Source organism: Mastomys coucha, unplaced genomic scaffold (assembly GCF_008632895.1).
Source record: "Mastomys coucha isolate ucsf_1 unplaced genomic scaffold, UCSF_Mcou_1 pScaffold7, whole genome shotgun sequence".
Classification (NCBI taxonomy): Eukaryota; Metazoa; Chordata; class Mammalia; order Rodentia; family Muridae; genus Mastomys; species Mastomys coucha.
In genome coordinates, this window is record NW_022196913.1 from 23410727 (window position 1) to 23427137 (window position 16411).

Consider the following 16411-nt stretch of genomic DNA (forward strand, 5'->3'; position numbering starts at 1 on the left):
AGGTGTGTGGGTTCATTTCTGGGTCTTCAATTCTGTTCCATTGATCTACCTGCCTGTCACTATGCCAAGACCATGCAGTTTTTATCACAATTGCTCTGTAGTACAGCTTAAGGTCTGGGATCACAGCTGTCTCTGTGATCCTGTGATTCTTGGATCCTGGGATCCTGGGCTTGTTAAATCATCTGGGAGTGTGGCTTTCTCTGTGAGTTGTGGGACTGGCTGCAGAGCTTGTGCCCAAAGTCTGCTCTGGACCCCAGCCCAGACAGACTGGAAGGAACCCGAGTCACTGGGCTGGTGGAGTTCCTGTGTGCCTGGTCCTGCTCACTGGACCCAATTACTCCCAGTGTTGGGACAGATGTTGGTTCCTGCTCACCTCTGATCCTGGGTCTGTCAGAGTGCTTGAGAGTGGAAATTCCTTTGGGTGTTGTGGGACTGGCTGCGGAGCTTGCGCCCAAGGTCTGCTCTGGACCCCCAGCCCAGACAGACTGGAAGGAACCCGAGTCACTGGACTGGTGGAGTTCCTGTGTTCCTATGGTCCCTCTGGTCCCAGTTACTCCCAGTTTTGGTACAGATGTTGGTTCCTGCTCACCTCAGATCCTGGGTGTGTCAGAGCACCTGGGAGTGGAGCTTCCTCTGGGTGTTGTGGGACTGGCTGCAGAGCTTGAACCCAAGGTCTCTGATCCTGGGTGTGTCAGAGCGTCTGGGAGCGAAGCTTCCTCTGTGATGCAATATTTTTAAGTATACAGCTAATATGTTTGGAGTTATTTAAAATTTATATTGATAAAAATGTATTTTCACTTTTGCTGTAGACGAGCATCTACATAAGACTGTTAAATCGATTGTTGTTTTATATCAAACAACTTTTATAATACTTATTTTAGTGTTATAACATTTTATAAATTTTAAGGAATACAACAAAAAAGATATCGTAGGTATTTAAGGGTGGTCTATGGGAGGAGCGGTGGTACAAAAGAGGAACAAGAATGTGACTCAATTCTATTTAATTAAAATATGTTTTTAAATGTTAACAGATTCAGATAAATTGAAATCATGTAACTTTTCTCATCATAATGCAATAAAAGTTTAAAAAAAAAGAGAGAGAGAGTTGGGGAGGGAGGGAAGTTTACAGAGACAGGTTACAGGTGAAGATAGAACAAGCCAGAGAAGAGGCCAGACAGAAGATTAGAACAGATTGATAGAGTTAGTTTGAGGCCAAACAGACTAAGACTAATTCAGTCAGAAGCCAGGAGAAGCTAGTTTGGATCAGTCAGTTTGAAGAGTGGTTTGGGCCAGAACAGCTGAATTGAGCCAGACCAAGTTCAGAAAGAACTAGAAAGGGTGAGCCTCCAAGATGACAATTACATCTAAAAGAATAAGTTGCTTTTAGAGTCTTGGTAGTTCTCTTTACTTGATTATGGTGTTATATACTATAATGACTAAGACTCCTAGGATTGTGCTTAATCAAAAAGAAACAAATCTATGTTTTGTTGGTCTCCAGAAAGGACAGGTTGAACCCATTCACCCCAGTGATAAAAGAATATCCTTAGTTTTAACTGGTAAACTAGAAAGCCGTGGTCACCTGGAAGAGATGTCCAAAAAATGGAAGGATCCATCAAAAAGATCTTTCAGAAAACAGTTCTTAGGTTATAATCTGGGCACTTTGCAAAGGAGAGAAACTCTTTGGGGAACTCGGTTCAGGTACAGATATGGCTTCTTAATGATTGCTCTTGTCCCAGAGCTTGTAGCTCCTGATTTGTATCTAGCAAGCCATTTGGTTTTGTAAATAAAGCTTTTACTGTGCAATAAAAAAAGAAATGTAAATGAATAAAATGATTATTAATAAAAACACCCATTAGTGGAGCCAGTTATGATGGCACAAACCTTTAATTCCAGCACTCAGGAGGAACAGGTAAGCAGATATCTGTGAGTTTGAGGCCAGCCTGGTCTATCTACAAAGCGAGTTCCAGGATACCCAGAGCTACACAGAGAAACCTTGTCTCAAAAAACAAAACAAAACAAAAGCAAATGAGAGTTGAGGATTCAAGAACTACTGAATTTAGCACGTGAAAAACTGAGGCAGTGAGAGATTACTTGACTTGTCCAATGTTGGGGAAATTAAAGTGGTAGAAATTAGAAGCCCAACATTCTACAAAATGGGAAAATTGTTAACTTACTTTGTGTCTTTAATGATACCTCATGTTATCTTACAGTTTGTTGATTACATACATTTCTTCTTTACTGAACTGACTTTTAATATGCTTTCCAGGATTTTGTGGGATATTCTCGGTTCACAGGTCTGTAAATGTTTTTATCCTTTACTTCTTAGCTATCCCTCATTATCAATGGGTCAAAAGACTCATCTTCAATGATTCTTTTTGCCAGCCTTGACGTATAGAAATATTAACATTACTTTTAATACATGGGAAAGGTGTGGGATGCTCTCCCAAGTGCTTCAGCTAGCAATGGGCAGGACAGATCTCCTATTCTCATGCCTTCACGGCCAGTTCTCCTGCGAAGCCCAGGTGAGGAGTGAGGCCAGTTCTGCCCAGCTCTCAGACATACTCCCAGACAGCTGTCAATGTCTGCCTGGCCTTTGGTGGTGACAGACTCTGATGCTTCAGTACCATAGACTCAGATATGGCCCCAGGTGGCAGCATGGGTCAGGGTTGAACCATGGCTTTAGGTGGCATCACTGGCTACTCAAATAAGGCTGCTCTCCACTACCCTTGAGTCTCCAAATTCACCTCTCTTCATTGTGCACACACCCTTCTACTTCCCTTTTTCTTCCATCTTTAACCTTTCCCTTGCTCATCCTGTGGTAGTGCCAGGGTCTCTAGGTATCTGGGGTCATCTCAGGAGTGCTATGATCCTCCAGTGTGGCAATGGGCAAGGACCATCTCAGGTTTGCTGCCTGCCCCTCCACTGGGCCACATGACATGGAACCTGGCTAAGGGTCATCTCTGCCTTGCTATGCTCTCCTGGGCTATGTGGTAAAGAAAATTCCTTGCAATCTGATTGATAGGAATTTCCCCTTCCTTAGTTTTAACTCTCAGCCTTCTAACAAGGCCCTTTCAGGCTCCAAGACAATAGAACTTTCGAGAACCTGAAAAGTTATCCTGGGTATGTACTACCACTCCCAACCAAGACCTTTGATCTCAGAACTGCTTCTAGGACAGCTTCCTATCCTTGAACTTTAGTATCTTTGGCCACAAACAAAACAACTGGCCACAAGCATTCTGATTGGCTACTTTCCATTGTACTAGAAAGTGAATTACCTCATAGAGGCCAAAAAGTGACTAGAATAGTCATTGTTCTACATTTAATTATAAGCTTTTAAAATATTTCTTTTATGTTTGTGTATGTGTTTGTGTGTGCCCAAGTGTATGTATGTGCATTGTATTGTGAAAGAGACTGTGTTTTATTCTCTGTAGCTGGAGTTACAGATAGCTGTGAGCTAGCACTCAGGTGCTGAGTGTCTAACTTGGTTCCTCTGCAAGAATAGAAGGTGCTCTCTTAACCACTGAACCATTTCTCTAGCTCCACAAGACTTTTACTTTTTTTTCTTTTTTGTCAGTACTGGTGTTGAATCCAGTGTTCTGTACATATCAGGTATGTGCTCTACCACTGAGATACATCTCTGTCCTTTGAAATTTTCTTTTGAGACAGTATCTTACTAGGTTGCCTAGAATGACCTTGAATTTACTATGTAGCCCAAGCTGGTCTCTCACTTTGGAAACATCTGTATCAGCCTTCTTGGTACTAGGATTACACTCATATTCACCAAACTCAGCAAAAGGTTCTTAACAAGTTGATTTATGTACATATGCACCCTCTCTGTCTCTCTCTGTCTCTCTCTCTCTGTGTGTCTCCCTATCTCTGTCTCTGTCTCTCTGTCACTCTCTGTCTCTCTGTGTGTCTGTCTCTGTTTCTCTCTGTGTGTCTCTCTCTGTCTCTCTGTCTCTCTGTCTCTCTGTCTCTGTCTCTCTGTCTCTCTGTCTCTCTCTGTCTCTCTCTGTCTCTCTCTCTCTCTCTCTCTCTCTCTCTCTCTCTCTCTCTCACACACACACACACACACACACACACACACACACACACACCTACTCCTGTAGGAGAGGGTCAGATACAGCCATCAACATTAGTCCTAGTTTCTTTTAATATATTAGATTCAAGCCTTAACAGGTGGGCTATTGGCACTTGCTTCAAACTCCACTCACATGTGTAACTGAAGTTGGTTTAGGACAACCACAAAGAAGACTTCTCAGGACAAGACCACAGCCATGTTCACATATGGAGACTCCGAGTTGCAGGAATTTTCCACACAGTAGGGCAGGCAATGTCATCCATAGAGCATTGTCTCCAAATGTGCCTGTACTGAGCTTGCTCCCATTTCTCTCCACTGGCTCACTTCTCTGAGTAATGTCTACACTCAGTCACCTCAAGAGGGTGCCAAATACACACAGATGATCAGAGAGGGGTGGCACTTCCCAGACACCCACCCCTCCCATTGGACAGCTGGTCAGTTCAAAGAGTGCTTCAACTTATGTCTCTGCCTATCACTCAGTCAGCAAGATCAGCTTTGAATCACAAGTTTAGGAATTAGTGTCAAGGAGGGTTGCTTACTAGGTTTTCTTGTCTTGTCTCGTCTTGTCTTGTCTTGTCTTGTCTTGTCTTGTCTTGCTGCACCTAGCCTTAGGCAGTTCACAGAGCACAAGACATGCTGTGGGCTCTGGCCCTACTTCTAGTTTTCTTGCCTGCTGGTAAGTATATGGCATGGATACTCATGAAATTTCATTTGTTAATGGGAAGCCATGCTGATGAATTGCTAACCTAGTATTCTCTGTTGCTGCTACCACTGCAGGCAGACAAACATCCTCTAACTTGGAAGAGAGAAAGATGTCAATCACCAGGCCAGTGGGGTCCTCTGCTATATTCACTTGTGATATTCACAGAACAGACAATTACATCCACTGGTACCGATTCCAGAAAAGGAAGGCCCCACAGCACCTTCTGTACTATAACTTCGTCAGTTCCATAACTGTGGTGGCTTCCAGCCTCAATTCGGAGAAATATCATGCTTACGAAGGCACGGACAAGAGTTGTAAATTTGTACTTCGGAAAGTGGAGGAATCCGATTCTGCTGAGTATTACTGTGCCACCTGGGCTAGCACAATGACTCAGCTTTGCCATCATCTGTACTGAAAAATTAGCTTGCAGCTAGCTGCTCCTAGTGCAGACCAACTCCCACCTCACTTACCTCTGGCTTCCTCTACTCTGAAAAGGAAATTCTGGACCCCAGGCCTTATCTTTATCTTGTGACAATACAATATCCCTCTGGCCAGTGGTACCCTCCCCCCAACATTACTTCTGGGCATTTCTACAGACCAAACTAGTATCTCTAAACCTTGACTAAGATCCCTGGCTGAAAATATAATACTTCCAATTCTCCTAGAGGCTGCAGTTGGCAGTTTAGAATATAGAAGTTTGCGTAGGACTGATATTTGTCACAAGATATTTACTTAAGAGAGTAGTTTGGGAAAACTGGTTACAGTGATTCATGTGTGAATCACGGAGAAAATGACATGGACAGTAACTTTTCATTCCTTAGAGTCTGAGAAATGGTAGAGTAAAACTGTTGGGCTCCCTGAAGACTCCATGTTGATGTACACTCATTGTCTTTTGAACAAACTGATTTTCCCTTCAAGATAATACCTACAATATTATTTGTTTGGATGATAAATAAGGAAATTTTCGCATGTGAGTATGCCAAATGTTGTATCCACTTAAAGAATATAACTTTAGCACACTAAATTTCAAAGAGTAATTAAAATATAATTAAATATAAATATAAAAAATATTTATTATTGTCCTCATTGTCTCAATTTTCTAGATGTGTTGGAGTTAACAGTTTGAGTTCTTATGCCACTTGCTAACTGATATTTAGGCCTAGTTTGAACAGAAAACTTCATTGCTTTGATTGCAACGTGGTGAGCAAAAGTGAATGAATAAACTAACCCCCAAATCCTTCTTCTGCAATCACTTTGAGATGACATAGATGTTTTTGTCATAGTATGATTTGTTTCATTACCTGCTTACTACCTTGGACTGTGTTCTCCCAAGTGAGATGAGATTATACAAATGAACTTGAATTCAGTACTTATGTAGCAATTATCTATAGAGAGATTTATTATGCACTAAGACTCTAAGAACTGTAGTTTTTAAGGTTTTTTTTCCCCAAAAGGAACAAAAGACACAACAAGAGCAGTGATTTTTACCAACAGCTGAGCATCAAGGGGGTTACTAAGATATGTCCTAAAACACCATCTTTGGTCCTGCTTATTCACTCTCACTCCTCTGGATGCACAGAAACATCATTGAAGGCAGATGGATATCAGTCTCATGGTTTAATTAGACCACACTATTGTCTACAATGACTACCCTGTGCAAATTTTGCACATGGCCATACAAGGAAGACCTGGTGTGCGCTAAGTGGGTATCAGACTTTGAAACATACATTCTTTTTCTTATGTACATAAAATCATATTCTTCCCTGTATATGTGTGTATATTTGCACATTTATATGTGTGTGAGCATGTATGCACTTGTGTGTGCTCATTCTTGACACATAGCCTTGTTGAAATTGTAAGGAAGGTTAATGTTAAGTAGATATGTTGTCAAATTCTCAAATACTCAAATGAAATGTATGGGAAAGATAGCATTCTAAACTTTCCAATCTTATTTATGTATTTTTGTTTTTAAATGCAGTTTTGTATTCATTATTTTTGCCTCTTTCTCTGTTTGAGGAGAAATAGTATATTGAAACCATTTTTCTCCCTACAGTCTTTGCTGAGGTCTAGTGTGAAGGTGTCTTTAGAAGAGAATGGACTTTGCCAACCTCAGAACCTTGACAATGAGGTAGCACCACTCTAAGCATATACCAGGACTGAACATTTCATAGTGTCTTTTCCCACTCAAGATGCTATCAATAACACTTGAGCCAAAAATTAAGGTCATATAAGAACATACCACAAATCTACATCAGACATCCCCATAATAGCTGTGAGATGCTCTTCAACAGGAGGCATAGGAGAGAGGAAGGAGGTATGTGATGTGAACACTCTGAGCTATAAGTTGTTGTGTGTCCTGCTATTCCCCTTCCATAACCAGAGGCTAAAGGGTAGCCATTTTTATTTAGTTTTCAAGGTCAGGACACATCTGAGAAGGAGGACACAGTCACTTCATGCTCCCTTCTATACATCATGTGACTTGGTATTAAAGAAACAGGTCTGAGATCCATCATTCTCTCTGGGAATATCTTTTTGCTTGATATCATCACTCATGAAATCAACATATAGAAAATGTTTGGGAACTTTTAAACAACCAAACAAGAGATTGTTGCTTTGATTTAAACTTTTTTATTTGTTATTCAAATACGATCCATACAAAGAATTATCCACAACTCAGAATAAATGTGAAGAACTCAGTAGAAGGAAGAATTCTACTTGATTCCACAGAAGTGTTTAAGCATTTCTAACATAGACCAAGAGAGCAGAAAGTAGGGTAAGGATATGAAAGTAATAGGAAAGGGCTGGTCCATAAACATCAGTGCTATATGCTAAGTGACTGGATTATTATGCAACATCCTCAAAATGAAAGAGGTGGTGGCAAGATTGAAGGATGTTATTGGTGAGAGGGAAATTTTGCATGCTATTCATTCATCGGGAGTCTCATTTTGTCCCCATCGCAGCTAAGATCTCAGGACAACTAGCATGTGCCTCTTCCTAAACACATGGCTAAAACAGTGGTTCTCAGCTGGAATTCATCTCCTCTAGAAGATACTGGCAATGTTTTCAGACATTTTAAGTTGTCACAGAAGGGTAAAGTCATACTGTCATTCACTTGGTGATGGCCACGACTCAGGCAAGTTCAAACTATAGCTCTCTCCTCATATCTCAGGACTATAAACTACAACCAAGAGGTTAGCAGTACCAGCCAGGAAACTATGGACCATACATATGCTCCAAAGACTTAGTAATCACTGAAATCACTAAAAGAATAATGTTGATGAAGGACTCATGCTTAAACTTTCTAAGACCAAACAAGGTAACAACTTTTGTAATATCTGTCTTAATAAATGTTTGGTGTCATAGAGAACTAGGCAAATTGGCCAATTAGCACCCTGGGAACTGGATGTTCTGGGTGTATCTATTTTCTCCCTAGACACTATAGCATATAACTCCTGTTCCTTTACCTTGGCTTGACACCTTCTCTTGCATGTACCCTGGCTCCCCCTGCTTCTCCTTTGACACAGAGCCTGTGCAAGTGTTTATTTGCTTTTCAGTTAGTGAGTTTGTTCTTCTATTCTGAATATTGGTTGAAGGATACTTTTGAATGATGTTGATGTTTTTGTAATTTTTACATTTCTCATAACTCTATTCTTTTGTTTGAAGTAGAAATTGAATACAAGTGAACCGAGTGAACACATTACACTGTGGGAAGGAAGCATGTATTTTCTCTGCAGGTTATCCACTATCCAAGGTCATTTACAGGTAAAGAGAAACAAATGTGAGGCATGTAAAACTCTCTCTCTTTTTTGGTCCTTCATAGAAATTTCATGGAAAAACAAGATGTGATGACATGCTGGTCCCAGAAACCTGCCATGATTAGAGTTATAGTAATGAGCACACACACCCTCAGAATGTTTGCAACCACTTCCTTCCTGACAAAGAGCAGCCTAGTCCAGCCCTGAGCTCTGCTTAGCCTCAGTCCCCACCTGCAGCACTTCTAACAAGGGAAACCAGAAAGGGGGTCTGATGGCTATCGACTATGCCCCACAGAATCCAGGAACTGTGGCCCCAACTTTCTGGGTCAGAGTAATTTCCTGTTGACTTCGTTTAGACATTAAATGTATTAAGTATTGTCTGACTATCTCAGTGAAAAGGCAAGATCCAGTGTTTCAGTTCCCATGGGTTTCCAATAATGCTGGCTCTTGGTAGAGGTGCTGAGAAGGAACATGGGCAACGCATATATTTTCAGCTTCCATCAGCTCTCACATTATATAGTGCATTTTCTATCTGCTTAGAATCTAGCTTGATCAACAGATCAATAGAGTCAGACAGCCCTCAGAAGCATATCTAGTTTTGATCTGTTGTACCACTGAAGTATTTAAAGTCTGGATAATTGAAGCAAATAAGTAAAGATTAAAAATCCCTGTTTTCTGAACTAGACCATAAGGCCACATGTAGAAATGTAAGGACTGCAATTCTGGAAGTGAATGCTAGGATATTTGCAGCATATTATAATGGAAGAAGAATCTTCAACTGAGAGTTGGAGTAGGAAAATGTTTCAGGATGCTGTCATTAAAGCACAACTTGAACCACTTCAGTCACTGATGAATCCACACCCTTGTATTCTTATCAAAGACAAGAGAGAACTTATGAGAGGATAGCTAATCCTATGTGTAGGTTCCCTACTGGTGTTCTCAATCCTTTGCATATATCAGTTCCTTAAAGCCACACCACCTAAATATCTATTCTTTTTTTTTATTTTGTTTTGTTTTGGTTTTTTGAGGCAGGGTTTCCCTGTATAGCCCTGACTGTCCTGGAACTCACTCTATAGACCAGGCTGGCCTTGAACTCAGAAATCCACCTGCCTCTGCCTCCCAAGTGCTGGGATTAAAGGCGTGCGCCACTACCACCCGACTCTATTCTTCTTTTCTTGCTGAATGTATCAGACTCAGAAAATAAGTAAAACACTAATAAATTAGTTGATCCCCCACCCAGAACAGTTTACTTAGTGATATCCAATTGATTAAAAAAAAACTATACAAAATACTTTACAGTTTACTTAGTGATATCCAATTGATTAAAAAAAAACTATACAAAATACAAAATACTGGATACCCAGTGCTTATGCAGTTGGCATGTTAAGTAAAGTCAGCAAACCATTTCAAAGACCAATTTGTCATTGTTAGACAATTAAGGTCAGTTGTTTGTTTCCTCAGACCTGAACAGACAGCAAATCATGGAAGTTTAGACCTGGAAAGAGCATAAGAAGTATGTCTTCATAGCTCAGAACAACTTCTCTGCAGTGAGCTACGGGAGGGTGGAAGGATGAGGGGATTGCACTCATGCCGCCCCACCCTGAGCAGAACAGCTGTATCTTACGCCCAGATCTGAGCAGCTTGTGTTGGCCAGGAAACCCAGAACCGCTCTACAACAGACCATGAAGAACTCTGGCTCACAAACCCTGCTTCCTTTACATCTTCCCTGGGCAGCCAGCATGGAAGATGGGAATCCACTCCTGAAAGCAGTCATTTTCTCATGCCTCTTGACATGTGAGTTGCCACTGTCAGGTCCCTGGGCAGCAGAGAACCAAGTCAGTCCACATTGGAGTTTCTTCCCTTGCCAGTGATTCATGGGTATTTTTCTCTTTTCTTTGCAGTTGGATGTGGGAAGTTGGAGCAACCTGAAATATCAATATCCAGAGCAAGAGATGAGACTGTCCAAATATCCTGTAAGGCTTTCATCAAAAGCTTTAAAAGTGTAACCATACACTGGTACCGACAGAAACAAAACCAAGGCTTAGAGTATCTATTATATGTCCTTGCAACCCCTACTCATATTTTCTTAAATAAGAAGTATATGAAAATGGAGGCAAGAAAAGATTCTAGTGCCTCTACATCCACATTGACAATATACTCCTTGGAGGAAGAAGACGAAGCTATCTACTACTGTTCCTATGGCTAAGGCACAGCATTTGAGCTTCCAGAATAGCCTACACAAGAACCATCTCCTGAGCCTATGTTCCAACCCATATCCTTCTTAGCTGAACATCCTGTTCAGCTGGGGGCACCACCTGAGCTTTGAACCACCTGAATCACTCCTTACAACACTTTCAGAACCTTCCACGCAACAACATGGATTCTCTTATCTAAGTGAAGCCTCAGGGACTATATTGCCATTGAAAGCTGGTTGGCACTGTTTCTTTCTGAATGAGAGCATCTGGGACAAGTTCAATACAGGATGGCAGGCTCACTGCATGATTGGGTTCTTTTTTAACTGTCCAGAAGTTTTCCATAACTGAATTTATAAAGAAAGCAAGATAGGGCTGTATCAAAAGAGGGGTGTAACTATTTCAGAGATAATGAATTTTATTCCATGGCCATCAGGGACTTTCAGAGGTTGGAAAGTCTGGCAAATGTAAAACTTTGATGCCTATTATCAGTACCCTAAGATCTTTCTGAAAAAAAAAGACTATAATAAACAATCCTCTCCTTCCTGATATGACAGCAAAACAGAGTCCTGCACTGGGATGCAGCTCAGTGCCACTCAGGACAAGCTGGGACAAAGTGCGAGCTGCTCCAGGAAAGCACTTTAGCTCAGTACTGTAGAATTCTGTAAAAAACAAAGAATGAAAACCCTACATAAGAACTTCAATGACTCGAAAATAAAAATAACACCTGATCCTTGCACCAACAGAAAAGATAACCATTACTCATAAGTTGGAAAAGCAAGAAATAATTATTGATGACTATTTTACATGTTTATTTTCTCACTTCTACTTGGATAATTGAGAACATTTAAAAGGAAGACACTGGAACAAAACATTAAAATGTAAAGACATAAAAATTTAGGGCCCACCTTAAACTCTAGTGAGGAAATATTCTCCCTGTAGAATATTTTTATACTGATGAAATTAACTAATATAGTATCTCACAGTACACTAATCATTCATGCAGTTTACCTACAGTCTCTGAAATATCTACAATATGCTTGTGATCCATTTCTTCCTTCTAAGGATCAGGTAGAATGATTAAATAGAGGTGTCACTGACAGTCAAATGAGAGAACACTTAGGTGCTCTAAGTACCTCCCCAGGGACAAACTCAGCACCCTGGTGCCACACTCTGTACATAATAGCTTCTGAACATGATGCTCTACAATGGGAAAAAGCAGGAGTGCCCAAATCTCAATGGAAATTGCTTTTTACCTAATGTGTGCATAGACACAACTGTAAGGAGACTGTGGAAAAAGACAGTCTGTAAGGATAAGGACCTATCTAGAAAGAAGTAGACAAAGGTCTTGAATTAAGCTTCATATACTCTTTGAGCTAAGCGCTTGATGTAGATGATTCCACTCGATTCTCAAGAGAAAAAAAGCAAAGCGCCACAGCCTGAACTTTTGGATACACTCCTGGGATGGAAACTTGATGGATGCTGAAAAGATACAGAAAAGAGAAGGGGGTACCTTATCTGTGGATCTAAAGTGACAAAATTATGTGTGGTTGTTAAACAGTCTTTAAAGAATTGTTAACAAGATGGAAAACACTTATTACTTAGTGGGTGGAAGGGGCCTTATAGGCCAAGTGAAGGAAAACAACTTGTATTAGTCAATGTGTGTATACATGCAGGCTGCTCTTCTGTGGAGGTGCCCACTGATCCTATCTCTTCTATATCCCTCTTCTTTCTCCCTCTCTTCTCATTCTAGCCTCATTATAAACCCCCTAGTAGTTTAAAATACCCACCCCAAATGTATCTTGCCACAGATAGAAGACAAAGAAGCCAAAACTTTGTAAATGTCTCAACCTTGTGACCTTGGGGGTTCTCTAGCTTTTGCCGGGAGGCCTCCAAGAACTTACTAGGACAAGTAGCCTTGGAGTCTTGTGGATTGGATTAAAATGCCTTCTATGACATTTTTACTGTGTTGGCTACAGAGATGATTTATATTTTAAGTTTTGAGATAAATGAACATATTTATGGACAAAAGCGATTAAATAGAATGTTTAGAATGGAATAGAATTGAAGACCCAGAAATGAACCCACACACCTAAGGTCACTCGATCTTTGACAAAGGAGCTACATCCATCCAGTGGAAAAAAAGACACGATTTTCAAGAAATGGTGCTGGTTCAACTGGCAGTTAGCATGTAAAAGAATGCAAATTGATTCATTCTTATCTCCCTATACAAAGCTCAAGTCCAAGTGGATCAAGGACCTTCACATAACACCAGATACACTGAAACTAATAGAAAAGAACGTAGGGAAGAGCCTCGAGCACATGGGCACAGGGGAAAATTTCCTGAACAGAACACCAATAGCTTATGCTCTAAGATCAAGAATTGACAAATTGGACTCATAAAGTAGCAAAGCTTCTGGAAGGCAAAAGACACTGTCAATAAGACAAAACGGCAACCAACAAATTTGGAAAAGATCTTTACCAATCCTATACCTGATAAAGAGCTAATATCCAATGTATACAAAGAACTCAAGAAGTTAGACTCCAGAGAATGAAATAACCCTATTAAAAAATGGGGAACAGATCTAAACAAAGAATTCTCAACTGAGGAATACCAAATGGCTGAGAAGTACCTAAAGAAATGTTCAACATCCTTAGTCATCAGGGAAATGCAAATCAAAACAACCCTGAGATTTCACCTCATACAAGTCAGAAAGGCTAGGATAAAAAAACTCAGGTGACAGCAGATGCTGGTAAGGTTGTGGAGAAAGAGGAACACTCCTTCATTGTTGGTGGGACTGCAAGCTGGTATAACTACTCTGGAAATCAGTTTGGTGGTTCCTCTGGAAATTGGACATAGTACTACCAGAGGTCCCAGCTATACCACTCCTGGGCATATACCCAGAAGATGCTCCAACATGTAATAAGGACACATGCTCTACTATATTCATAGCGGCCTTATTTATAATAGGCAGAAACTGGAAACAACCCAGATGTACCTCAGGAGAGGAATGGATACAGAAAATGTGGTACATCTATAGAGTGGAGTACTACTCAGCTATTAAATTCTTGTCCTCTTTTCAACAGCTTCATAGTGCTAATGGGAAATAGCAGAAATCATTTGGAGGGGAGTAGAAACCACAGTATTTACAACGTGACATCCTCCTCACAGCCCAAGCAGGCTGTGGACCCACAACTGCACTCCTTGACAAGGCAGACTCCTGACATTTCCAGAGAGAGATTGTGTTACAGCCAGCTCATGTCCCTCATTCAGATTTGATGTTTTCCCAAGGAGTATTGGACTAGGCAATCTTCCATGATGACCTCTCTATCTAGGTCTGGCCTCTGGGCTCAGTATATGAACATGATCATGTTACTATGCTACCCAGCACCACCACTCATGGTGCAAAGATGAATGTCTTATCTTCTCCTGTGCTTTGTAATGATCACTATCAAACATGTACTCATTTGCAATAAGGAGGAATAGGTTTAATAGAGCCACTCTAATGTGCCCATTTAATGGTAGCATTCAAAAGTAGAATTAGAAAGGCATCCCCTTTGTCTAGACTACCTAGAAGACAATGTTGATCATAACTAAGCAAGTCCTCCCCAAACCCCAGACCAGTGTTCAAAAATACCAGATAATATACCAGAGTAATAATGAACAATGAACAACTCCTATGATGCATACTGAAAAAATATTTTCAGTCCTTTCTTCTCTCCTTTCCTGCCCTCTCCTCCCCTCCCTTCTCCTTTCCTCCCCTCTTTTCCTCTCCTTCATCTCTTCTCCATTTCTCCCCTCTTTTCTCTATTTATAATTCTCTTTCTCCCCTTCTTCCATTCTGTTTTTCTCTCTTGTCTGTCTGTTTCCCTGTCGTGCATTAAATCTGCATTTTAGGAATAAGCTAATAAAGAATGTTAATTTTTTAACAAGTAATCATTTCTGACTGGAAAGGACCAAGAATTCTCTCTCATAAGTTCAACTTAAAAATGTCAACTTGAAGCTGAAATCACGATTTACAGAGCTTTGAGAAGAGCAGAGAGTGAACACTCCACATGTGCAGTATTTCCATACTTCATTGATACATACAATGAAGGCATGATAAAAGGAGAAGAAACTGCTTATCTAAATTGACAGTTCATTAACATCTTTCATAGGGACAATGGGGAGATTTGTTGGTAACTGAGTTAAATAAACCAATTACCACAGGAAGCCATGAAAAACACCATGCCCTGCTCTTTAGTCTGCAGAATCCCACTTCCTCTTCCTGTACCAGTCTTGAATCTATTCTGGTCCTCTGTAAATTTAGTATTCAGTACCTCTTCTGGACAAACACTGTAGAATGGGGCTTCTACTGCAAATATTCACACTGGCTTCCCTCAGGATCTGTGAGTATATGTCCTTCATTCGAGGGAATAGTGGATACAGAAAAAGGGACAGTTAGATCATACCACACTCACAGGGAGGATGATCACACAGCTGTTCAATTTGTGCCAACAAATATTCTAAGATGCTGAGTCCCTCAATGCACATGTAGGGGAGGGCAACCCACAAAACCCAGACAGTGATTTGAATTGGACACCAAATGTGCATTGCTTAAGGAAATTCAAAATTCACAATTTTGAAAGTTTTTCAAAGTTTTAGTTTTTGCTATCTTTCAGATTCAGAAGAAAACAGTCTCACGTCACCTCTGGTGTCATATGTCATCAAGAGAAAGGGAAATACAGCATTTCTCAAATGTCAAATAAAAACAAGTGTTCAGAAGTCCAATACATATATACACTGGTACCAAGAGAAGGCAGGCCAGCCTCTCCAAAGAATGTTATGTACTTCTTCAAAAGAAAATATTGTCTATGAGAAAGGTTTTAGTGAGGAAAGATATGAGGCAAGGACGTGGCAGAGTGATTTGTCTTCAGTCCTCACAATACACCAAGTGACAGAAGAGGACACAGGAACATATTACTGTGCATGCTGGGATACACTCTATCAAGATACTACACTGTTCACAAACAAAAACCTTCCACAGGAGACTCACCTGCACAGACCTTGCACCTCCCCTGTATACCTCCCACTAAAACTAGGCCACTATTGCTCAACAGAAGCAAGCCATCCATGCTGACCCTACCTGTGCACACAATACCACTCCCCAGAGAGATATGACCAAGACTACTGAGCATTCTGATGCTTTATCTGTGCTCTGAGCTTGAGCTCACCAGAAGTCTTAGGGTCCAGTACACTGTCTCCTTCACCAAGAGTTCATAACCTCTTCTCTCCCCATTCCTGGGACGTCTCTTACCACTGTTCCTGATGCTCTCGGCTTTCCTACCAATGAAAAAACTTCCTTGGAAGGGGGGTCTAAGTACAGTACTCAAGAAAGCTTGTGGAATTCACGATTGAGCAAGTGAGTAAAAGCATTTCGAAAGAGGTAGGCCTGCATTCCATTTCCTTCAGGATCACTTATTGAGGAGCATAAGCAGAGAGTCTCAGCTCAGAACCACAGTAACTCTAAGTGTTTAAGATGGTAATGACTTCCTGAAGCTCCTTTGGTAGTTTGCAACATTGTAATCAACCAATGTCAGCTGGTCACATTGTAACACTATCACTTCACTGAGCTATCTCAGCCCACGAGAAAACAATCTCAAACTCAATAAATCATCTGTCTCGAAAAAACCAAAAACC

At 40.7% G+C, this 16411-nt stretch overlaps 2 gene segments (V, D, J or C); both read left to right on the forward strand.

Moving 5' to 3' along the window:
• The first annotated feature begins 4599 nt into the window (after nucleotides 1-4599).
• Nucleotides 4600-5199, forward strand: LOC116082616. The segment is given in 2 exon segments: nucleotides 4600-4757; nucleotides 4859-5199. Coding segments are annotated over 2 exon segments (384 nt in total).
• A 3229-nt stretch (nucleotides 5200-8428) lies between these two features.
• LOC116082373 overlaps nucleotides 8429-16411 on the forward strand; it is a 32106-nt gene continuing 24123 nt past the window's right edge. The window contains 3 exon segments of the C gene segment in view: nucleotides 8429-8546; nucleotides 10001-10333; nucleotides 10441-10731. Coding sequence covers nucleotides 10222-10333; nucleotides 10441-10731 — 403 coding nt within the window.